This window comes from Grus americana, chromosome 1 (genome assembly GCF_028858705.1).
Source record: "Grus americana isolate bGruAme1 chromosome 1, bGruAme1.mat, whole genome shotgun sequence".
Classification (NCBI taxonomy): Eukaryota; Metazoa; Chordata; class Aves; order Gruiformes; family Gruidae; genus Grus; species Grus americana.
The window spans coordinates 83919824-83945472 of NC_072852.1; the positions used below are offsets into that span (position 1 = coordinate 83919824).

The 25649-nt window shown below is 38.9% G+C and overlaps 2 protein-coding genes across 3 annotated transcripts in view; both read left to right on the top strand.

Annotated features, from left to right (window-relative positions):
* The window catches only part of RAD51AP1 (RAD51 associated protein 1), an 8333-nt gene extending 4647 nt beyond the window's left edge, over nt 1-3686 (top strand). The window contains exons 7-9 of the mRNA XM_054805516.1: nt 1014-1169; nt 2053-2199; nt 3067-3686. Coding sequence (XP_054661491.1) covers nt 1014-1169; nt 2053-2199; nt 3067-3194 — 431 coding nt within the window. The 3' untranslated portion in view covers nt 3195-3686. The remainder of the gene's footprint in view (nt 1-1013; nt 1170-2052; nt 2200-3066) is intronic.
* Nucleotides 3687-14635: 10949 nt separating this feature from the next.
* Nucleotides 14636-25649, top strand: part of DYRK4 (dual specificity tyrosine phosphorylation regulated kinase 4) — a 36050-nt gene continuing 25036 nt past the window's right edge. Inside the window, exons 1-4 of one of the 2 annotated variants that reach the window (XM_054812873.1) lie at nt 14636-14761; nt 18487-18628; nt 23549-23632; nt 25003-25152. In XM_054812873.1, the coding sequence (XP_054668848.1) occupies nt 18605-18628; nt 23549-23632; nt 25003-25152 (258 nt within the window). In that variant the 5' untranslated portion in view covers nt 14636-14761; nt 18487-18604. The remainder of the gene's footprint in view (nt 14762-18486; nt 18629-23548; nt 23633-25002; nt 25153-25649) is intronic. The other variant, XM_054812872.1, reaches the window with a different exon arrangement.

Sequence of the window (25649 nt, forward strand, 5' to 3'; positions counted from 1 at the left end):
TGCTTCTACTGTATCTTCCCTCCCCTCCCTCTTTCAATACTAATAGCATCTTAATTGCACTTTGATACTAAATCTAAATGTTGGAGCTTATGCATATGCATTCCCCAAAGTGGCAAAAATGATACTTCTTTACATTTGCTGCAGTATGTCAGAACAAATTTCTTCTACCCTCTTTGTCCAGGAATGTTTTCGTCTTGTTTTTTCCAGTTGTCTGAGGGTTGCATCAAAACAGTGACTCTGGAGTAGTCAGGTGTTAGCGCTTTCAGTATTGGCTTTGTTTAAGCTTACTTAAAAAGTGGCTGCCTTTCTTTTCCTTCGTCCAGTTCTCAACTCTTAGAAAACCACGCTGCATCTGACTGAAGGTCAGCCTAGCCTCATACTCTGCTTCTGGTAGCAGTGTAGTATCGAATGCCTGCACAGTATGATAGACGTCTCTCTCTTATTCTCCAATGGTTAACATGTCTCTATCCATTCTTTTATTCCTTACTGCTAGGTTTACTGGAAAATATTTACAGAATTATCTGTGAAATGAAATATCAGGGGAATAATCCAGATATTCCTGTTGATAGAGAAGCATTTTTAAGATTTGCTAATGTCTGGGGTTTTTTTAAGAATAAATCTATAAAATCTTTCTTACAGCTGAAATTAGACATAGTGTTTTTCCACTTTAATCATGACTAAGAATATGTAAAAATCAGAAGCCCTGGCAAATAATTTTAACTTTTTCATCTTGCACATGAGGAATACTGGTAATTCTGCTGCTAAAATAATTATTGTATGTAGTTTATACCAGGGTGTTCCGTTATTAAAGTACAGAGCAAGAATTCTGTAAATATGGAATGTTTTATGGAGGCTATTTCTTTCTCAGTTCAGCATATAAATACATGCAAATTTGTTTTACTATGTCCTTGAGATATCCTGGTTCTTTATGTCCAGAATGTGATTAGAAGACCCTGGAGTAATAGTAAATTGCATTTACTGTAAAGAGTTGACATGCCTTTTCCTTGCTGTAGGTGAGGAATCAGAAGAAGATTCAGATTATAGTGAAGGTGATGATGAAGACTTTGCTACGGAAAAGAAGAAAGCCAAAGGAAATAAAAAGAAAACCAGACAAAAGATACCAGCTGAAAGAGAGAAGAAAACTCCCAAATCCAAGATTAATACTACAGGTAAGTTTGTATTATGAATTTGAAAGACTTCTTTATAGTAAAAGTTCCTTTTATTTTCACTGAAGGAATAGATAAATTTGGCTGACAAACTGACTGTGCAGGGTTATGATGAAAATGACTATATGCAGAGAAAAGGGAGGAGAGTAGAAAAAAATCCTGAAAAAGACCCTGCTTTGTAGTAAACTAACACTCCTTACAATAAAAGCAGACAAAAGTGAATAGATGGAGTTAATCTCTTTTTATATGACTATATCTAGCTTTTAAGAAAAGGTCAAATAACAGTGATCTGAGGATTTAAAAAAAAAAATTATAATCTCAGACCCTCCTCTTGCAGTTGCATTTATAAATTTTTAATTCAAGGATAGCTAAACAATACTAGTTCTACTAATGACTTGGTGAAGAACATTAAATATGCATGCCCTTCAGAGTTAATTTTTCACTGTGTTGCTAACACAATTTACTTTAAATAGCTTAAGAAAATTCTTATTATGGTGTTAATCTTGTGTCTGACTTGGTAATGTGTTTTAATTTCAGGTCTGAGTTTACAACATGTAATTTAGTTTAAAATTAGTTTTAGTTATGACAAGGAATGATTTGTTTTATGTAGGTGAAAGAAGAATCTTCCCTCTTAGAAATTTGATATCTGTCAGGTCTTTAAGAAGAAATTGTTACGCTGCTTATTTTCAAACCAGGATTGAAATTCCAGAGTATAAGAGGACTGACTGTATAAATATATACTGTTAAAGATGTGACAGTCTAGTAACATATTATTTCACTCAATGCAGAGAGCTTGTGCTGTACAATGTTCTATCATCTTATGTAGTGTGATGATTTCCCTGCTAAAAGAGCGTCTGTCTAAGGTCACTTTTATTTTCCAACTAAGTATCACCTGTAGTTTCTCCTTTACGGATAACGGAACAAAAATCTGAGCTGACACAGAAGATGATGTCCAGTTCTTCAGAACCAGTTGGGAGGCCTTTGCATACCTCAAGTCCTGTAACAGACAAGAAGCCTAAATGGATACCACCAGGTACCTGTGAGATTGTGTCTATAAACAGATACATTAGTTGACTTAAGCATTTAGCAATCTCTCCTAAAAGCAAACAAATAAACAATATTTCAGAAAAATTACTGCCCTCTTATAACAGAAGGTATTCTTTTGACCTTAGATTTTTTTTAAAAAAAAAAAGCTATCCACCTGCTTCTTTCCCTCTTATAGTGTTATCCTTAACTCCTTTATGTGGGGAGGATAATAAAATATTTTCCAGAGTGTGGATCAACTCTTAGTCAAGAGATCGTCTTATGGCCATTTCTTTCTTAGTAAGAGCTTTCTTTATCTCTGGTATGTGCTGCACTAGTATCTATTCTAAAGAAATAATATTAGAAAAATGTTGGAGTGTTTTAGTTGCTTTAGCAAAGCAAATGCTTAGAAGCTTTATTTTCTTAAAGTGTTTGAGCATGCTGCTGCTGACTCCTGCCTCTTATTTTGATTTTCCTTCATATTTACTCTTCTGTACATGTTTCTTTCTGTTTGGCTCCTTTTTCTCAAACCTTTTCCCACTTAGAATTGTGTTTAGTTGTGTGATTCTCTGTGGAGAACCTGAAAATGCACAGTACACTGGGAGCAGTTTTTATGTGCTTGTCCAGTGTTGCTCCAGTATGTGGCTGGTTACTTAAAACTGTGTGCTATACCTGCTGCATTGGCTCCCAAATAGATTGATTCCCGGTGAGTATGTTGATTTTCGTGTGCTTCTGGGGTATGTTGTTCAGACCTTTTTGCAATATCCTTAGACTACTTTTTTTGTTCTGCTATGAAAACTATAAAAAGACAACAGTTTTATGATTCCCTCCCCCCTTAACTTCTTACACCTTCTTTTTGTTTTAAAATTATTTTCAGCTGCATCGGGAAGCAGTAATAACTCCATGAAATATGTTTCAGTTAAGTCACCTACTCAGTGTCTTAGACTTGGCCTCTCCAGACTAGCAAGAGTCAAACCACTGCATCCCAGTGCTACCAGCAGTTAAGTGGTCAGTGACAAAGTGCCACGTGAAGGAAAAGACTTTGGAAACTGGTTTGCTTACAAATAGAGGGTGGGCAGCAAAAGCTTCATGGCATCGTCCATTTCGGAGGACTGTTGTTTATATACTACAATGAGTTTTTATTCTGCAAAATGCTAGGCATCCTTAAGTGCCACTGAATAATAATATTATTTATTCAAGGTGACATCTGGGTCACCGGCTCTTTGGTGTATTATACTCAGAGATGTGGGTTTGTGATAATTCTCTGATATCTAAACTCTTGGCATTAAAATAGTCTGGATAGCACTATGTCAGTTATAGAATTTGATATCTTAAATGGATTCTTAACACAAGTGAAAGTCACAGTTTAAAAAACATTTCTTGGAAAAGTGAAGTTATCACTTTCCACCCTCTTCTTGGAAAGTTTGTCACCACTCTCAAATTCTGTTAATGTTTGTATATCTTATATGTGGATTTTAATAAATTTTTATGTATTACAGATATAAATGTTTTTTAGAATGTTGTATTTTTTTTAAAAAATAAAATATATAGTCTAATTAATCATATCAATTGACTTTATTAATTTTGAAAATCACTTCTAAATTTCGGTTACAGTCCTGCAAATATTTTTGCATGTCCATACTCTTAGTGGAAGTCAGCAACACTAGTCAGGCTCAGACGGTAAGGATTTTGCTTTGAGCTCCTTGGTCTTTGTTGAAGACCATGGTACCATGCATAGTTAGTGGATTTTGTAAAGCGTTGAAGTGATAGTTACTGAGTAATGAGACCGAGCTTTCAAACTTATTAGTCCACAATGTAAATAATTTCCTATCTAAGCATATTGGCTATGTCAGATGACACAAATGCATTTCTCCCTGTATTACTTAAAGGATCTGGTCACGACTGAGTGAATTGCATTAACAAGGGAATATATAGCCCTACTTGGAGTCATTACATAGACAAAACATGATGTTGCCTAAGGTAAAATTATGGTATGACAAATTATTTTTTAACTGTATAGTACTTACATTATTAAAACAAGAAACTAGTGCATATTTATTAAAAACAATGTGCATATTGCCTTATGGAAAGAATGAAACCCAGCCCTCATTTCCCCGGTCTCTATTGGTTATTCTCAGATATTCAGTTAATATGAAATTCTGTATCTTTTGAGTAGCTAAATAATAAAGGTGTAAGTTAATGTTTACTCAGATCCATGGGATTTAATAAGGGAAACAAACCTTTTCCCATTTTTTTTAATAGGAGCAAGAACGCCCAAATGCCATTTCCCGAGATCAATTGCATCAGGAATTTCGTACAACTCTGTGGGCTCCTTTTCCCTAAACTGCTCTTTAATTTTCGACAGAGGGATTAGATGTCGTTTACAAGATGCACTGTCTCTAAGCAGATAAATACCATCTGTCTTTCATGTTTGATCCTTTTTGTTAACTTTCTTTTACCCAACAGACTAGTAATATATTAGTGCAAACCACAAAAATGAAAAAAACAGTGTTACCACTTCCTGTGATTCTCTGTGCAGAAACCCGCTCTTTGCATTTTAAAACAGTTTGTCCTGCTACTTCAAAGAATTATTGGTCTGCCTCTGCTCATGTGGCATTGTTCTCTTGAGAAGAAGCCAACAAGCTGTGAAAAAAGCAGATCTTTGAATGAAGGCTGTTTCTGCTGTGCTGAATCTTTCACTCCTCACACCCCCAATAATAAGAATGCTTAAGTACATTTTAAACAAAGACTTTGAGCATACGTTGTTCCCCTACACTTGGGGTATTGAAAATCTGAAATTTCATGTTCTTTTTCCCACTGTTTTTTATTTTAATTGTTTTTTAAATATAACTCATTTCTAAAAAGTTAAAAATTAATTTTCCCTAGCCTTTACTGAATAAGAGTACAAAAGGACTTCAGGCTTGACTAATTGGCGTTGTGTGTAAAGGACAGAATCTACATGGTCCTTAGTGTATTTAAGCTTCTCTCTATTTCATGCTCAGGTATTTCAATTCCTCTGACCAAATCTTTTTTCATAATTACAGTCCTTGGGGACAAGGCAATTATATTTATGGTGTCATTAAAAATTATCATACTCTGATGAACAAAGGAATCATCTGAAATATGAGACAATAGAACTGATCAAACATGAAAGAGAGATGATATTTATCTGCTCGGAGATAGACCATCTTGTAGAGCCAAAGGTGACAGATTATCTTTGTTTCCCTCCTTGAACAGATGAGACATCTTTCTTGGGTATCTCATGGTTTTTTTACAAAAAATATTTTTGTAAATCTTCCTTTAATTCTATTAATCTTGCAGGATTCATTACACTGAAGAATTGTAAAGAGTTATAATCAGGTAGTTCTTTTAGAAATAACTTGTGAACCCCATTTCAGTAGAAACGTTAAAAGATAGGTGCACATTTCTTAGAATGCGAACAGAAGCTTATAACTATGTAGGAAATCAACGTTAGAGGGCAGTACACTAAGTTATTATTCCAGTACAGTAGAGCTATATGGTTAACATTTGTATTTGCAAAGTGTATACGTATCAAAGAGTTGGATAACATATGTGAGCACCAGAGGATGTAAATAGAAATAATGCACTACAATGAAATTAGGAAAAAAAGATGAAAACAGACAGTGAGACTATTAAGTGGTAGTTGCCAGTGTAGTTAGCTGTTCCTCAGGTCTGCTGATTTTTTGAATGTATGTAGCATTTTGGCAGAAGGTAAAATAAGTATCAGGACATTCAGATATCTATACCGTATTTGCATCAGCAGTGACTGGTGCTTCCCAGTTATCAACAGTCTAGCATTTGATTATCCAGTGACAGTGAGTCTTAGAAAAGTGAGATTCAACTCTAATTCCTATAGAAAACAAATATGCACTGATGTGAAGATGATCTTATAAATCTTTTCCATATTGGATGTCTATTGTTCTTCGAACACAACTGTTTCATAAAAAATGCAATTATCACTTGATCAAATATTACATTATATTACAGTACTAGTGCCCTAACGTATCTGGCAGCTTTAAACATCTAGTATGTTTTGCTGAACATGGAAAAAAAATTAACCAGAAGATATTCTATTTTCCAACTATCTCTTTTGAATCTAAAACATCTAGTATAGAAAACCAAATGGAAACTTAATAGCATTAATCATCTTACCTTTTGTCAAAATATATCAATGACACAGTTTTATTCTACATTTTCATAGATGAAGTGAGTAATAATGTTAGTAGGTATTCCCTGCATTATTTCATTCAATTAATAAGCTTTAATGTATAGTTCTTTCCTAGATGTTTGCTATAATTTTTCTCAAGCATTATTACCTACCTCTACCTGGGTAAAAATCATATTAATGTAATTTGTGAGTGCAGTGCAGCTGATTCAGTTTCTCTGTCACCATTTCATAGGAATGTTTGCTGGACTTCACAGCTCTACAGAGCAGGGACACAAGCTTTTACTTCTTCCAAATGTAATCACAAGAGGGATAGCATTTCAGTATTTAATAAAAGTCCATTTTAAAATAATAGTGGTCAAAGCTTTTAGGTTGACACAGAATTCATGGCTAAGAATTACTCACAAGCTATGAGACAGTATCTCTTTCTCTTTTCCTCCTGACATCTGTCTTTCTCACCTGGTATGGCTGCCTTTGAGACTGTGAGCAGTTAGGGATTGAGAATATTAATTATTCTACTTTTAAAAATCCCAGCAAGAAAGGCCACAGCTTGCTGAGATACTTCTGTGCTCCCAGTTTAAATGTCAGACAGTAATGGCAGTGTCAAAGCACAACAGAGATGCTACCAACAGGGTACTTCCATCAGCCTGGCAAGGCATCATAAACTGACAACTGCTGCTGAAAGAGGCACTCGAATACCTCCCTGACCCCATCACTTGTCCTTAACCACAGGGAACGTTTCTGCCAGTGTACGGTGAATTGGAAGAGCACCGATGCAGGTTAAAATTAAGCTGGGTTTGCTTTGCTGGTTAAATTTAAACCTGAGTTATTTTTTGATCCAATTTATTGTAGGACTTTATGAACATTTGTGCTGGCATGAAGAAGGGGACAGCTGAGGATTAAGAATAAATAGCAAAGGGAGAAGCAGACTTGTACCCCCTTCCCAGCCTCCTTTTAGCAACAGGGCTGGTTTAACATGCTCATAAAACTATGGTGCTCTTCTCTGTCCTTCTGTAGTCTGTCTCAGTATGCGTGAAGAGGCATCTTGGTCATCTCCTTGGTGTTGTCAATTGTTCTCAGTCTGGACCTATCCAGAAGGATGTTGTTAATTCTAAATATTAGTTTAGTGTACGAAAGAGTAATTGGTTTTGAAATGTGTGTTAATTAAACCCATGGTGGGGGAGAGCAGACAATAGCAATCTTGGATATATGAAGTTTCTTCTGTATTTGGCATTTTATGTGTGATAACATGTCCCAGTAGGAAAAGACATGGTGTGTGAGGGATATCTGCCAATTACCTACATTTTATATCCTCTCAGAATATGACATCGAATTTCAACCAACTCAGTTCAGGAAATTCACTCTTTAACAACAGCAACATGATTTAGGCCACCGGGACCGGAACTTTGCTTCAAAGCCAACTGAAATTGTGATCGGTCTTGATTTCAGGAGGCTTTTGATAAAGTCTTTTGAGGATAAAACCCAGTAATAACTAAGATTGTAAATATTTATTTATTTATTTATTTATAAATTATTTCCTGGTGACCTTGGAAAAGCCCAGCAAAATTCACTGAACAGAGCAATTCTGAGCTGACCTGTGGTGGATACCCTAGGAAGAACTTAAAGCAAGGCAGCATTGTGTTCTCACTGCTTGGCACGTAGAGAATTTTACCTGTGATCTTTTGTACTGGGTTGCATTTTTTTTAACAAGATGGATAATTTCTCCTGGCATGGGGGGTAGCTGTGTTTAAGAGGGAGCCAAGATAATGGGAGAGTTGCTTTTAGGGTGGCTGACCCACATTCTCTTCAATGTAGAAGTCTGGCTGAGCATTAACTATGTCTTTGTTTAATCAGGTTATGGCCAGAGAACAGAAGGGCTTTCAACACTGAAGACTGCCTTAGTCTCAAATGTAGCGAGACAATAGAATTATACTAATTTAAGGTGCAGATTTTCTCGCCTCCTGCACTAGTGTCCAAATAGTTTGGTTAAAATGCCTTTAAGGACCATTAGTTGAAAACTCAGAGGCATTTTTCTTTCCCCATTTTCCATTCATAATGACAATTCATACTTGGTTATGCTTGGTCATAGGATTCCAAACTTAAAAAATGAACAATTTTGGTAATCATCTTTCTTTTCCAAGACCACTATTTCAGTCTAATAAGCTGGAGTGCTCCGAAGGAAATGCTTATATTCTGAAATCTTTTAAGCTGTTTTTGAAATATAGTAAAATACTAGAACCTCTTCCATAGAAATTCTACTAGAATCCATCACATTCACTGCCTCCAGTGTACATTGTACTTGACTATGGGTTGCTCTGGCTTTAAAAAATCTTGGAATATCGCTTGTTAAATGTTATAACTTTTTTCAGGGAACTGAAGATAAAATGGAATAATGATAGTTTTAGGTAATCACGGAAATCATAATGATAGGTTTATATAATCTGTAACCGTTAAGAGTTTCAAAATTCTACTTGTCCTGGACCACTTCAGCATTCATTGAATTTAGTCATATCTTACATCAAAGACGTTAATTTTCTGCAGGACATGATGGATGCTAAAGTCTGTGTTCGTGTATATGAAGACCTAGCAGATTTATCATAATAATTTTAATAATATCTAGTTCTTTTGGAGCAGTTTTAGGTAGAACTCATATCCCTTGTAAAAGATGTTCTCTCTGACTGTGTTCAGACGGCTGTGCAGAAGTAACCATGAAGCCACTGCCACCCTGCAAGCTTTGAAGAAGCAGGCCAGCTGGTATGCTTGAGAGAAAGATCCTTAAGTGAACACTTCTGAGCTCATTTTCCTGCCACGTGGATGGGTCTTCGTGCTCATGTGCTTTGCCTGGCTGCCCCCACCCATTCCATCTGCCCTTCTGACAGATCCCTTGCAGCCTGCGCCTGGGCACACACGATGGCCCAAAGCCTTTTCTGGGAAGGTTGAGGTGCAGAAAGCAAAGGCAGATGAGATAAATTTACTAAGAGCTGGCTGAATTTAGGCTACCTGCAAAGGAACTGTAAATGCAAAGTGGAGAGCTGCCAAAGTTCCTGGGAACATTTAAATCAGCAAGATATAGCTGTAGCACTGAATAGATTTGAAACCATCATTTGAAGAAAAATCATGGTCTGTATGGGATATCTTTTCCACCTCTAATTTATGTGGTTGCATATAGGAAGTCTGATTCTCCTCATTTATCACCTTTGTGCACTGTATCTTCATTAGCCCCAGTGAGGTTGTAATAAACAATAGCTGATAATAGTGTGTATATTCTCTGCTGAACTGTGTACACGTGGAGCACGAGAGAGCTCGTCTCTGCTGAGATCAGCTCCCACTTCCCCTTTTTTCATTTGCTTTGATTCATCTTTCTTGCCAAAGAAATTTGGAGGCTGATTTTTCCAGCTGCTCCTGAAAGAGTGGGGAAGTGATGTGAAGTGTTGTGTCCTCCGCACATCACGGCCAGCCTGTTCCTAAGCAGGAACTGTGCCTAACTCCCAAATTTCGATCTGTATCGTTCCTAAGACATGTTACGCACCACGTACTGCGGTAGCTCCTCTGTACACTCTTCATGCTTTCTGTGTATCTCCCTGTAAAGGAAAAAGGATTTATAAGCAAATTATGGTTTTGTTAACATGCAATATGATTCACTACTCTTCTGATGATGACATTATTTTACACTCTGTAGTTGAACATGCAGGGGGTGTCTTTGACATAGGGTAAGAAAATGAGTGTTATTGTCCAAAGTATGAGACGAGACTGTGGTAACAGCAGTAAAAAAGACAGGTCAGCATAACCTTTGTGTGTATGGTAAACAGTGAGACTGCAATACTACAGTCACAGAACTGTTTAGGTTGGAAGGCACCTCTTGAGATCACCTACTTCAACCCCAACCATTCTTTGTACAATAATATATAGTGGTTAAGGAAATAATTCTCCTTTGAAATCTCCCTAATATTCTCTGCATTCATAATGTACATGAAGAGAGTTTTATTAAAATATTTTCCCCAAATAATAGGAAAGCTCCATTATTAAATACATATTTCTCCTAAGATCCCCCTGGGGCATGATTTCTAACACATTTCTCCAAAAAGAAAGTGGGGCAAAATATATACTTAAAATCTTTTATTTAAATTAACGGTAGCAATACACATGTGCCAGGTATGGACTTTTTGGCACATCTATCTTCAGTACAGTGATCTTAATGTATTAAAATTCAGCGTGTGTACTGAGATTGTGTTAGTACCTGGATCTAGCAAAGACTGTAAGCACTCACCTTTGAAGTGCATAGAACCGCTTGCATACTTCAAATTAACTGTGTGCTGAAATATCTTGCTGAATCAGTGCCTCAGACTGCTAATTAACTCATGTCTCCCCCACAGAGGTGTTGCCTTAACCACGTTATTCAAGTCATAGTTGACTGCTCAGTTTAATAACAGCACGTGAAGTGCAGACTGCAGTCCGAATCCCAGGTGTTTCCCGTGGTGTCCAGGCACTGAGAAATACCTCGCTAGGCCAGTGGTTGCCAGCCAATGATGCACATTAACATCAGAGGTGAATCAAGGAGGTCTGCCAGGCTTGCTCACTTGGCCCCTTTGCCAAATACAGTGCTGCCAAGAGCTGTTAGCACCCTGAGGAGGTTGCAGCAGGGATGGTAGTGCTGCTAGTGGCGGGGGCGGGGGGGAGCAATTCGGACCCTTCTCATGTCTTGTGCCCCTTCCTCCTCGTACTACGGCACCTCTGTACCTCTGGCTGCAGCCGTAGTACCGTGCCTCTACGGAGGCTCAGTGCTGCTGCAGGTCTGGGGAAAGAGGTGGGCAGGGACTCCTAAATGAGGCACTGGATGAGAGCAGGAGGGAGCGGACAGCAGTGAACCACTGCACGCAGCATGCATCTGCATTTCTGATATGCCTAAGTGCCTACAGCATTTTCTGAAAATTGGCTTTTGGCCAATAGAACCTGTGTAGTTAAATGCAGATATCTTGAAATAGCTAAAAGTAGATACCAGCAGCAGACAGTCCAGCCTCCCTAAAGGGCTTCATGTACAGCCCTTGCAGGAAGGCAGAACCATTCAAAACACCCAGAGGGAATCAACCAGAGCTAGTCAAAAGCAAAATACAGGCAGAGGGATGTGCTGGAAGTTCCATTCTGCCTTTACATACTTCCGCCTAATCATTAGATCTGTTTTTATTCCTAATCAAAAAATATATGGATAGGGCTGTCTTTATTTTTTAGTAGGAGCTATATATTTGCAATTGTGATGACTAAGGATGTAAGCGAAGTAAGGTTTGGAGAGAGACGTAATTTCTTTCATCAGCCTAATTCAAAATCTTGGAAAGACACAGACTTACTTCTTTTTGTTGTTGTTGTTACTGTTTTGGGTTTTTTTCTTCTTTTTAATCTGGGTTCTGTTTTCTGATAATTATTAGACGGTTCATCTGCAGACCCAAAGTTTGTTCCTGTACTTATCCACTCATTCAGATTATATTTGCCATGTACTTTTTCTATCGAATGGTTCTCTGGCAGCCGTGATGCAGTTGCCCAGAAAAATTGTGACCATCTATTTTGTTCACTGGGACTTGATCTGTCTCAGTTTAAGAGTCATAAAAAGTTATGAAGTTTCACGTTTTCAGGTGATTGCATACACAGCTACCCATTTTTTTTGTATTCAGTTATCTGCTTTACTTGCATTTTGCATTCAGAATTGAACTGTCCAGTTTTGAAAATGTTTTCTCTTTTTCTTAAGTTGCCTCTTCTTCCAAGATTCCTCCTGGGTTACCGACTAACAAGCTCTGCTATTTAGCTGCAAAAGCCTGTGATTGCCTCTTGGTGTGTAACACCTTACTGTTCTGCAGTGATCTTATCTTCCTCCTCCACTTCTACCTACCCATTGGCTATGACCACTGGTGTCAGCTTTACATGAGACCACATTTTGTGGGTCAGTCCCTGCCTAGCAGCATTAAGTATCATTAACAGCACAAAGTTGTCCTTTCACCTGACTCATAACTGCAGTCAAATAATGTATAAAAATACTAACCAAAAAAGATTCATCAAATAAAAACTCCTCAAGGAACCCCAAAACGGGGCAGCAAACAAATGTAATTCGTTACATGCATCTGTATTGATTAGTATGCATTAATTTGCTTTGTAATTTTTGTATTTAAGCTTCTTGTGTATAGCAAAGAGTTTTGTTCCATACAGGTGGCTGCAAGAATCAGAAGTGCAGTGAAGCAGTGTGCAAGCATAGGGTGTCCTTATCCCAACCCACGGGTTTTGCCTTTGTCTTCCCATTCTCCTCCCCATCTTGCCCAGGGGGAGTGGGGGTGAGTGAGCAGCTGCATGGTGCTTAGCTGCCAGCTGGGGCTAAACCGCGACAGTCCGTCGATTATTTGCAAGACTGACTCATCTCCTCTCAAATCAATTTCACTTTTTCAAGTATCTGAAAACAGAGTCAATTCGCCCCCTCCTGACACCTCCAAATTAATTTGGCATGTATCGTAACCTATACTAAAATGATCAGAGTTATTTGGCATCTTTTGATTGTCAAGTTCATAAGCATTGTGTTTGTGAAAACTAGTGGAGTCATGACAGGTTTCTTGATGCTTGAACGAAAGCTTGCGTTTCCCTTGTTGACTTGCTCAGTTGATAGTGACTGTGAGTCAGGATCCGGGGAATGATCCATCTTCCACTAGACTTTACAAAAAAACTTACTTAATTTCATACAGCTTCTCCATTTCCCATCACATTCCTTCTCTCCTTTCAAGCTCTAAATTTGGTTCCCGGAAACAGAAGAACGCTTCACTGATGTGAATTGAAGCAGGATATGAAGGCAAAGCCAGAATTTCATTATAGATGTTACTGTGCAAGCCCTTCCATTTATTATTTTTATTGCTGTATCTCCTGTTGTGTGGAACAAAATCTGCTGATTATCTAAAATCTTTCTCAAGCTTTGAGATACTATTTGTTTTGTAAGAAAAGTTAGTCTTCAGATTTTATTGTTTGTTTCTTTGTTTTGTTTTTTTTTTTTTTAATTAAAACAGTTTTGGGTTTTGACTTCTTGGCATTTATGTTTTGTCATCCAATTGTCTTTTTCCTCATCCTTCTCCTTCCTTCCTTCTTTCCCATTTTTTTTAAATTTCCAAAGGAAATAAAAATTGAATAAGAAGAGAATATAATTTAAATATCTCTGTGGTCCTGAATCTTTTTTTGCATGAAAACTTTTTAAAATAAGGATCAAATAATATTATTATTTGTAAAATGTTTTTTAACATTAAAAATATAAGAAATTTAACTGGTATTAATTCCAGTCTTTTTCAAAAAGCCAATTTGGATTTTTTTTTTCTCTTTTTTGATTCCAAACCCACTATAGCTTTATTGTCATAAGGCTTGTGTTGCTCTTTTGCTTTTTTAAAATCTGTCTTTCACTTTGACAAACATTTTGTCTGCATTTTTCTGCTCTTTATGAAACATGAATTGCTTTATCGTTCTCAGAAGAAAAGTAAAGAAAATAATGAATTGAGACTAAGTGTTAGCTAATACCTGATGGAGCCTGTCAGGAGTACAAAAATAGATTACAGCATGCTGAATAAAAGATCACTGAAGTCTGTTCCCTTAATATCCCAGGATTAAGCTGCTCCTTCTGCAGGCATTTTTTTGCTAATGGAATATCTAAAAGACTGTGAGGGCACATCATAGAGGATTAAAATTTAAGCAGAGACAAGACTACCTAGAAACAGTCATTCCGAGATTGCAAGTAGTTTTGCCGGCTGAGAGGAAGCTGAAGTTAAATGCTTGGGGGCACTCTTTGGATTCTCACTAAAACTCTGAATTACCTTTGAATTACCTTCATTAGACAGTTTATGTTTATAGCAGGAGAGCTAAAGCCATGGCTGTGTCTTTGAAAAAGCAAAAAAAAAAAAAAAAAAAGAAAAGGAAAGCAAATGATGCACCTCGCCGTGCCTCAAGGGACAGTTTTGCAATCATGCTGAGCCTAATTGACGAACATGTTGTGCTTGCGCTAAGTCCTCAAAGATTTCATAGCACGTCAGCAAATATGCTACTATTCGCAGTTCAGTTTTGGATATTATTTAGTTTGTGTCAATGCTGTGGAACTGTGGTAAAACAACATGTGATTTGATTCCAGCCAGCTCACCCATAAAAATCATCAATCTGCCCATGCTGTTATTCATAGAGGGGCACCTATGTGGCCGGGTTGGATTAGATGAACGGCAGCGTCAGGTTTAAATTACAAGGAGAACAATTTAATGGAGACAGATTTAAAACATGGAGCTTTGTCATTATGGGGAAAGAAAGAAGCAGTGACAGCTGCTGTGATTTCAGCTTCTTCAATAACTCTTGTTTACAAATGAGAAGAAATAGAAGAATCCAGCCTAAGGTAACAGTGGTTGGCATTTGTTTTTATTTTTGATGTACAAATGTTTGTATTAGATTATGACATACCTGTTGTGAGGAATGTAAAATAGCTGTTAGAAAACAGAAAAAAGACAGTTTGATCAGTTGTACCATCCACCATCAATTCCATATGATATTTTCATTGGATTAATCATAATTTAATTTTTTTTGGAGAAGGGAATTAAGATGACAATTTTTAATGAAAACATTAACATTATTAATGCTGCAAAGTTAAGAACTGTTCAAATTTTTAAGTTACAGGACTATCTTAGAGGTTTCTGCATAAATGGTGAGCAGATGATTAATTTTTAGAATCCCAGAGTACCTAGGGTTCTGCAAAAGATTTTTGATTGACCTTTTGGTTTACATGATTGGCTTTGTGGTTTATTAAAATTATATGTATATTGTAGACAGCAGGTCTATTTTTTATTTTGGGGAAAAAAAAAAGATGTTCTATAGAAATCTGAGTTGTACTAATCTGAAATCAGAAGTTCTGCCTTTTTAAAAATGTATGTTTCTCAGTTTAAACCTAACATCTGATCATTTTGTTTAAAATGACCTACAGTAAAATCAATGCAAGGGGTTGTTCATTGATGTGCTACCAATTTTATACCAGTATAACCCCTCTTAAGTAATGAAGTTGTGAAATGATGCCCCTGGTTTTCCTCCCCACATGGCATTATTTAGGAAGTCATCTGAATGTATAGGTGCATGTCTGAGGTCTATAGTATTTGGGAAGGTATTTAGTCAGTGCAGTTATAAACTGTACAAGAACTGAAAGGCCTTGATTCTTCCGGACTAGCCTCTCCAGCTTCCACTTCCAGTCATCACAGAGGTGAGACAGATGTTTCCCAAGTTCAATCTGCAGATCGGTAGAAATAGCTGGAGGTCTTTCTTGAAAGGAAGATCTTACAAGGCTTTCAGGGCTTGATAGGAAAGTCAAAAATTCTTTTCCATCATGATAATCTTATTTGCCTATCATCTTTTTGCCTATGACTTTTCAACATATCTAGAGCTGCATTTCATCTGTGCACCCCACTCGATCTAAATCAGCTTATCTGGTCCATGTCCAATTCCTGCTTCTCATGTGATTCCTCTTCAGTTTGTGAGTCCAGGAATAACCATATTTTCTGTTCTTGGAATAGTCCTAAGAACAGATTGATGCTTTAGAAAAACCTGTTTGAGCACTGATTTCTAGGCTACGTCTTGTTTGCCCAGTCTGTTTCCTAGAAAAGATGATGTTGCTAGGGTCCTGGTGGCTTTGTACAGGCAAACAGCTGTTTGGAAAATCCCCATGTACCCAAATTCCATTTGAATTCAGTTGTGGACCCTTGGAATTATGTCCAAGGTTACGATAATTATGCCCTGAGCTAGACAATGCCTTAATTTCCTCCTATGTAAAATTGCATTCATGATTCTTATCTAGGTTTTGAGTCCCTTTAGACCTGAACAGCATTATTAATTTGTTTTTCTTGTTTGCTAGGAGAAAGAGCAGATCCTAACAACGATATGAATTGTTAATAAACTTTAAAAAGCCAACTTCCTAACAAATAATTTAAATGTTAGAAACTTGACTTTATCATATCCCAAGCTTTTGCACTCTTCTGTGGAAGACACATTCTCAAGAAGTCAGAAACTCTGCAACCGTCTTTTCCATTTCCAGCAGACTTGGAGTAATTGGTTGAATCATGGCTGAAACTTAGTAGTAATCCTGGCAGGCTTCTCTTGCTTTGAGAGTATTGTTGAGAAATGCTGGAGAAAATGTTATACAGTTTCTTGTGTTGTCAAAAAATTAGTCGATTGTCTTCAAGTATGAGAAAAGAATCAGCCTAAAGATTGTTTCTATTCCTGCATGACTTAGCACAGCAAATTTGAATATGCTTACAAGAATGTCATAAAATAAAAAGAGGACAATAGAAAGCCTTACAAAGAACAGAAATAAATTAAAGAAAATAAAGTAGAGGGCATTCTTTTTAATGGGGGACAATTGAATGCATAGCCAGATCTGTCCTTCACACCTTTCTATGTAGGCTATCCTGGAAATGTTACTAGTTTCTTAACAAAAGTCGAAACCTGAGAGGGAAATGTATGGCCTTGTGCAGCTATGTAAAGCTGTATTATAAATCTTCCAATTAAAAAAATGGCTGCGCTACAACAAACCAGAGGGAAAGCAGTGTGTAGCTTTCTGTCATATACCCCACTTCATATACCTAGCACAGCTGGTCAAAAGAAGAACACTGAGTACTCTTGGCAAGCTCCAGTAGTGATCATGGTACTTCCCCATCTACGTAGTACATAAACATGATATCAGCAGTGGGCTGCACTGATAATTTCCAGTATCGCAAATCTGTATTTTCACAGTTAGAATATATGCCACGGACCACATTAGTTAAATCCCTTCTTATGAACCTTGGTGAAAATTGCTCAGAAATGTTTGATATACCCGTGGGATACAAGAGTTGGAGTGTAACTAACTGTATGTGCTTGCACATGCCTGTTTGTCTGTATATGTTTGTGTGGGAGTGATGTAACTTACATGCACTTGATGAATGTTTGTGCTGTTTAACTTGTCTTGCAGCACATGGCACCTCCATGCATTCCCAGGGCTGAACCTGCCCTGCTGGCATGACAGTCTGTGGGGTTATTTGGCTAGAGAATGAGAAGTTTCTCTTGTATGTGAGGTGTAATACTGGGAAGGATTTGTTGACTAGAGTTGCCAAGCTTGGGAGAATGGTAAAGTGGGAGTGATGGAAATGGGAGTGATGTGCCTTTTAGGATGGTGCACATCATCAATTATATTGGGCAAGGGCATTGCTTGGACCACCATGAATGCAAAAGAATAGCTGTTTGTCCTTTGACCACGTTGTGAAAAGTGGTGCTCATTCCAGGAGCATCAGTAAAAGTGGCAGCCTTCTAGAATAGCTTCTGTGGGTGAGCATGTATTTCTTCTTTGAAAACCCTCGTTTCTGAGTGAAAGTAGAACTATTCTGAGTTGTCGACAGATTTAAGACCAGCAGGGAACATGCCATTCCTTGGCTGTATGAAAGAGGAGAGCACAATGTATTTTCAGTTTTAGATCTTCCTCTAAGATGGTGGGGGGGACAGGGACGCCTCCATCAGTGCTCCGTCACACATGCACAACTCCAAGAAGGGGAAGAGGAAAGACAGGATGGCAGCTAAGCTCTGTCTCACTATCCGCACCAAAACGAGAGCCTCATTATCTCACAAGGCAGAGCAGCTCTGCACTGATGCCAACAAGAACCACAGACCAAGGTGCCACAGTTTGGTCTTCAGTAAATGAAACATAATGTCCAACAAGAAATCAATCCCTGAGGTATTAATTTATTTTCATTTTCCAGGCTGGCAGTCTTGGTGAATAGATTTTACTCACTGTATAGCAAGGTCACTGTGACAAATTCTGAAAAAATACACGTTCAAGTGTTTTTTGGTTTCACAAGCACATGAGCTCAGTGAGAAGGAACAGACTGAAACGGCAAGGAGAACAGCCAATCCTGTTATATTTGTCTTTCTTATTACTGACTTGCCATGATAAATATGGAAAATTATATTTGGCTAGAAGGAGGCTGAGAAAGGGAACAGATGGCCACCAAAAGAATGCTAGAGCAGCTAATAGTCACTGGCATATTTCCGGGATAAAAATTTAAATCTGAAGCCAAGCAGAAGGGTTATCGATTTTTTTCTGATCAGGGTACTGTGTATGAAACTGATCCTGCTATGCTCTGACTAGATGAAGGTGGGCTTCCTGAAATGCATTCGCCGAATGGAATAAACAACCTCTGTCCTGCAGTTAACGACTCTTGCAGTTATGCTGACAGAAATAGTTGACAAGGTGGGGAAAATGTTCATGTTCCTACTGTATTATGAGTGAGTGAGACTTCATTTGCTATGGCTTTTTAATATATTGCATGCTTTAACACCTACATTGCATTTTCTCTATGTACTCTACAGGCTTTATTCAGTTTTGATAGAAGGAAGTGTCCATTTAAATGAGGAGACAATGGAGTCTATACTTTATATATCTGTGTATTTTATAATTTCTAAAATTCTAATCCATTTCTGATTTCTATGGTCAACTGGGAACTGAAAAAAAATAAGCTGACGTTTTGGGAATTATGAAAATGTGTCAAAATTTCTGGTTCTGCAGAATGCTGTATGCTTAGTACTTAAAACTCCTTATGATTGCAGACTAGCTAGTGAATGAGGACATTGTTCTGTTTCTTGAGTGATAATTTGAATACATAATTTGAAGGGCTGGAATGGCATGAGATGATAGTTTGGTACTGAAGTGCAATATTGGAGCTGTAGGACAGGCCAAGCGCTATAGGAGTAGGACAGCCAGGAGTGAAATGGAGTGGAATAGTAACAGTTGCTTCAGTTTTTCTTTAGAGTGCATCTGCCAGAATTAAACCAGTCACAACAGCTCAGCTGTAGGTCCCATAGTAGATGTACAGGATTTTGCTAGAGCAGCAGCTGATGGGTCATCTGAATCAAGACCATCAAATAAGTCACTGTTGTGGACTAACTGATCGATCCACCTGCCACTCGCAGGACTGTTGCAGGCACAGCTCAGGTTTCCCACTGCTAAAGGATTATTCTATGTACCTGTTTGGGGGAATATTATGAGGGCTGATCAGTTATTGATTTTAAAGTGTTTAGAATAAATTGGCCAAAGAGTGCTGAAGAAGTATAAACCCTTAATAAGTAGCTTTTGAGAAGAGAGACAAAGAGAATCACAAATTTCCATGATTAAAAAAAGGCACAGCCATGGACAGATAGGCTGATTTTGCTTTTGCAGTGTAAAAGGAGAAATGTCCAATCTTTCCCCGGTGAATGGAAATTAGATGGATTCTGAATTCTGGCAGCATGTTTTGGTGCTCACTCACCTGCTTCCTTAGCTCTTGCTGAGTTTTAAAGACATTTTATAAATGATTCATGCTGTATTAGTAAATACAATATATTTTGAACTTTATATAAAGTAATGTAGACATCACTGCATAGGCTTTTAAAAGTACTACTAAGAAATAAAATGCCATTTTGGAGTGAAGACTCTGCAGTCTGTACAGGTATGTGAAGTCCACAGTTTCTTTGGTTTTCAGTGATAGCTGTTTCTCTCTAAAATCCTGGCTTTATATTGCCTTGGAGTTAGAAAAGCACAAAGTGGTTAAGAAACTGTCTCTAAATAGAGTGTAATCTTTTCATCAACTCCAGAAACTGAAAAATAAAGCTAGCTGGGAGTAAAGTACAGATGAGATGTGGGAAAAAGTATAACATGCACTAAAATTAATTGACTTATTAAGACCTGGGTTGATGTATCTAGAGGAGTTATTAGTGTGGATCCCAGACTCCATAACAAATGTGATTCTCCCTTGAAATGCAGGATATGTAGTTTGCATGTGAAGTGTTTGTCTGTAAAAATATTCTGGCACTGGGTTTTCCATAGATCATCCATGTAAATTCACGCTGGAGGACTGTCATGGTTTAGCCCCAGCCGGCAGCTGAGCACCACACAGCTTGCTCGCTCACTCCTCCCCCCTGGTGGGATGGAGTGATCGGAAGAACAAGGTAAAACTCGTGGGTTTGGATAACGACAGTTTACTGGGACAGCAAAGGGAGAGGGAAATAACAACAACAGTACTGATAACGGAATATACAAAGCGGGTGATACACAATGCAATTTGCTCACCCCTGGAGCCCAATGCCCAGCCCATCCGTGAGCATCTCCTCCCTAGACAGCCGCCTTTTTGTAGTGCGCATGATGTCATATGATAGGGAATATCCCTTTGGCTAGTTTGAGTCCTGGCTGTGTCCCTCCCCAGCTTCTTGTGAAAATTGACTCTATCGCAGCCAAAAACCAGGACAAGGATAGTGACCACAAGGACGTTGGGTGCACTGGGCAAAGTATATCATGTCCTAGGACATTCATATGTAGGAAGCAATAATCCAGTGGTTCTCTTCCAGTGGCATTTGTTGTGGTGGCTCTGGGGATGTTTTGGGTTTATGGCACATAATCCCTTACCCCTGGCCAGCTGATCTCCATCCAGTTCCAAAGACTGGAATTACTATGTCCTGCAAAGACAGGTCTTAGTACCTTTCCTTTTCCAAATATTCTCCTCTGCTCCACAAATATCCATGACCTTTCCTCTCCAACTGTACCCAATTAGCCTAATAAAGTTAAAGCCAGCGCTGTTGTTCCCAGCTTGTTCTGGATCTGAAGTATACCACTTAAGCTTGCAGAAGGACTTATTTATTTGTGGTATTTTTCTCCCCTGACTTTTAAAATTAAAAGAAAGGGAAAATAGCTGCCATGGACACTAACAACACAGTTGTCCAAGGGGCAATTTCTAGCTGGTCTGCCCAGCTTTAGTGGTGTCTTCTTGGTTGACGGTGAGACAGTTGAACCTGCATGTCAGAGGGCAGCATTTTCTTCATGGTAGGTAGATTTGTACATAGTTTTCTCTCCATGTTTGGTGTGGAAGTGTCTTCTAGAGGTCTCTAATCTAGCCTCATCTCCAAGGATGGAGCTCCCACAGCCTCTCTGAGCACCTATTCTGTACTTACAGAGCAGGATGCGTCAGATCCATTGTCCGTCTACCTTCAGCTTACTCTGCACCTTTGTAGCAATGCCGATGCGTTCTGGATATATCGGGGTCACTGTATGTGCATGGATCAGTGTGTACACAAGCATCTCTCACCCACTACAGATCCTATATATATTCACTGTATTGGCACAGATGCAGCACTTTAATCTGAGTTGTCCCTTCTTTCAGGCTCAGAGAGAGGCCCTTTCAGCACAGCTAGGCTGCATCATGACAGATGTTTTACGGCCAGTAAAAAACACATTCAGCCTTCTCCCCCAGTATGCAGATATATTTTCATGTGGACTAACTGAAGTCCATGACGAAGGGCCTTTAAAAAGTGATCCCCTGGCACTGATACTGGCACTGAATAGGCTGTCATTTTGAAGAGCAATGACTTATCACCAGCATGTGCTCTACCCATTTAAGACTGCATGACAGGTACAGGCCATGGAAACCCTGGCTGCACAACAGATAAATAAGAATACCATGCCGCTTTATTTAAGTGTTTCTAATCTGCAGCTCACATCCATAATATAATTTTGGCTTCAAATTTGTTATTTTAAAACTCTAAATTAAAGATCCCTACTCATGCCTCCAAGTTCCTCTGCTTCTAGAGAAAATATTGCTGTTCTACCACTTCAAAACTTCTACAGTGGAACTGATGTGTCTACCTGGATAAAGATGAGGAGAAGGACTTGGGGGTATTGATTGATGAGAAGCTCAACGTGAGCCGGCAGTGTGCGCTTGCAGCCCAGAAAGCCAACCGTGTCCTGGGCTGCATCAAAAGAGGTGTGACCAGCAGGTCGAGGGAGGTGATCCTGCCCCTCTACTCCGCTCTGGTGAGACCCCACCTGGAGTACTGCATCTGGCTCTGGGGGCCCCAGTACAGGAGAGACATGGAGCTGTTGGAGCGAGTCCAGAGGAGGGCCACAAAGCTGATCAGAGAGATGGAGCACCTCTCCTATGAGGACAGGCTGAGAGAATTGGGATTGTTCAGCCTGGAGAAAAGGCGGCTCCAAGGAGATCTAATTGCGGCCTACCAGTACCTAAAGGGGCCTACAGGAAAGATGGTGAGGGACTGTTTATCAGGGAGTGTAGTGACAGGACAAGGGGTAATGGGTTTAAGCTGAAGGAGAGTCGATTTAGATTAGATGTTAGAAAGAAATTCTTTACTGTTAGAGTGGCAAGGCACTGGAACAGGTTGCCCAGAGAGGTTGTGGATGCCCCATCCCTGGAAGTGTTTAAGACCAGGTTGGATGAGGCTTTGGGCAACATAGTCTAGTGGAGGGTGTCCCTGCCCGCAGCAGGGGGTCCCTTCCAACCCAAACCATTCTATGATTCTATGATTCTATGATTTTTTTGGCTGCAAGTGGAATGACATTGTGTCACAGAGCCCAGGGACAAGGTAGCACATTTGACCAAACCCAGTGGGGTTCACTCCAGCCTATGGAGCAGAGCTCCAAGCTGCTGTAGCAACAGAGTTTCAGTATCTAAATTATTGTCAAGATTTCTGCAATTCACTACAGTCTGTTATTGGACAGAAATGTACAGTGCTACTTATCGTGTTCATTTTTATAAAAAAGCTGCTGAAAGCACTAGTAGAATCTTAAAAATGATGAGCTGCTTAGCACTTTCCCCATGTTTCTTTTTTTTTCCTATGTGTTGCTAATATTATCTGTCCATTGAAACCAATGCATTTTTTTCTATATCTCAGTAAATTTAAATACTGATTTGTGTTCTTATAAAATCTGTGCCACAAGTTGAATCAGTTTAATGCTGCTATTAGCAACGGATGGACTCACAATCTACCTTGTGAGGCAGCTTAAGGCTGTCCTTCTAAGCAGACTTTCTATCTGCTTTCGAGAACATATTTAGGGATGGCAAAGGCCCCCCCCTTCCCCTCCACTCACTACCACACGGGCATATCAAGCATGCTGAGAGGCATAATAGGCAAAGCAAGCTGTCTCTGCACCTGCCCACAAAACAGCTGTTCGACTGTGAGAGGAATTGCTAGAGCGTAGAGCGTTTTCAGCAGCTTTTGTGGTCCTCTCTCATACACTGTGTTGGCACAGGCATTGCCACAAAGGAAAGAAACACAGAAAGCATCCAGAGATTTCAGGATCTTTTTATTCCAGAATCATTTTTATGAAAGCATCATTTCATGTTTGCAGTCTTCCCATGTGGATGCGTTTTCTCAGTCTCAACTGACTGTTCAAGAGAGAGATCATCTGGGATCTAACAGAGTCTTCCATCAGGTACGTGACTCTTCAGCTGACTTTAAAATTATCTCAATACTTGTTTTTTGAGACCCCTTTTAATAAATGAATCTGAGCAGAGGGATGTCCTTCATTCCCTGCACCCTTCCATCTCCCCTGTATCTGTATGACTGTCCCAAGTGCCTGTGAGTATTTCGTTTTTGCTAGCTTAGCTGTTCAGTAGGATTTGAGGAATTTCTTCTGCCTAGCCACTTTTGTTTCTTGAAGCTTTCATAAAAAGTTCACTGAAATCTCCGTTCCAAGGTTTTAAAGACTTTTCCATAGTATTGGAAAAGTAAACTTATTTATTCAAGTTGGTTGAATTGAGAGGTTTGTTTCTTTTTGAAAAAAATATCAAACCTCTCTTTTGTTGTTAAATGCTTGACAAATACATTTCTCTCCTTCCTTGATGATAAAAATTTCACAGTTTTATATGGGTTGTAGCCTTAACTCTCTGGACCTTGTGATGCATTTGATAGCACATAGCTGATCTATTTCAGATCTATTTCAAATATTTTTTAAATTATTTGCCAAAGAAATAGTCTACCTTGAAAATTTTCTTTGTTGATAAGATTGTGATTTCTCTCGCTTTAGACAGCCAAGAATATTAGAGGTCCTAACATTCATAAAACCACATCTTTAAATGACTGACTTTAAAGATCGAGTGGCATAGAAGTGTTTTGCAAATAACAAATGGGAGAAGTCTAAAGGAAGGAGTAATAATCCTGGAGTTTTCAAATGAGTATAAACATTTATTTTTCAATAAAGGCAAGCAGAGAGCTTGCCTTTTCCTCACTCACAAGGCATGCAACAAAGGGGCCTAGTCAAAGTAAAGTCCCTGGGAAATAAGGGGGGAGGAAATATTGAGAAACCAGTGCAGGGAAGACCCTCTCAGTGTCTCCACCCCTGGTGTTTGGCAGCAGTCCAATCCCAATTTCTCTCCTACCACTGGGAATAGCTACTGATGCTGCCTGCCATTTACTCTTCATGCCTGCTTATTACCCTACACATGCTTTATTTTCCCCGCTCAAAGGAGTCCTGCTGCCTGGAACGGCTGTTCAGTTTCCAAGCCCAACCGCCTTTTCCAGCTGAAGCAGTCACCTCTCTGATGCTGGATGGACATGCTCTTGTGGGGAAGCTTCCATGCCCTAAAATGTGCCAGGCTGCCCGATTGCCTGCACAACCTCCACCTGCCCATTAATACAACTGAGAGCTGCCGGACAGTATCTGCTCTTTTCCCCTTCGCCATTAGGTGTCAGAAGTGAACCATACACATTTTCTAAAGTTTTAAATCCCTCTGATTTTCGAAGGTGTGACACAGAATTGCTTGCTAGGTCGTTATGTAATATTTACTTATGCTTTCTATTTAGAAAGCCAGCCGCGGTGTTCTTTCCCTCCCACATCTGGAAGGTCAAGCAAAGCATGGTTTGGTTGCAGACACTGCAAATCTTCCCCCCCTTGAAATCAGCCTGCCTCAGATAACAAATAAGAGCTTGCAGAATGGCCTCCCCTCTCTTCAGGTGAGTTATAAAGCTCTTAGACATCTTGTGTTTGAGCAGTTAATCAGTTTCTCTCTAGTACTGCTAAAGAGAGCGTCAGTGGCAAAGTATAACAAGAGTGTGTGTGTGTGGGAAGAGAGAAGCAATTTAGCCTCAACATTTGCATCAGTTTCTGTTTTCAGCCATAGTTAAAGAGAAAAAAAAAGGAAGAACTATAAACAGTCAAATAGATAAATTGCTTACCAGCACGGTGGTGTGTATCTCCAGATATTTTAATGGAGAACCAACATCACAGAAAGTTTTTGAATTCATCTTCACTTTTGGTGTTCCTTCTTTCTCGTTTTTTCACAAATCCTGTGTCCATTTCCTGTCTGTACTTGTCTTCCTTTGCTGCTTCTCTACCCAACAAATCAGGGACCTGCACTACTCACCACTACTACTCTGATCACTCCTTTTTTCACCTTTCTTCTGCTTCAATGAAGTCTCTTTACTGAGAGGCTTGACAGGTTCTACAGGCT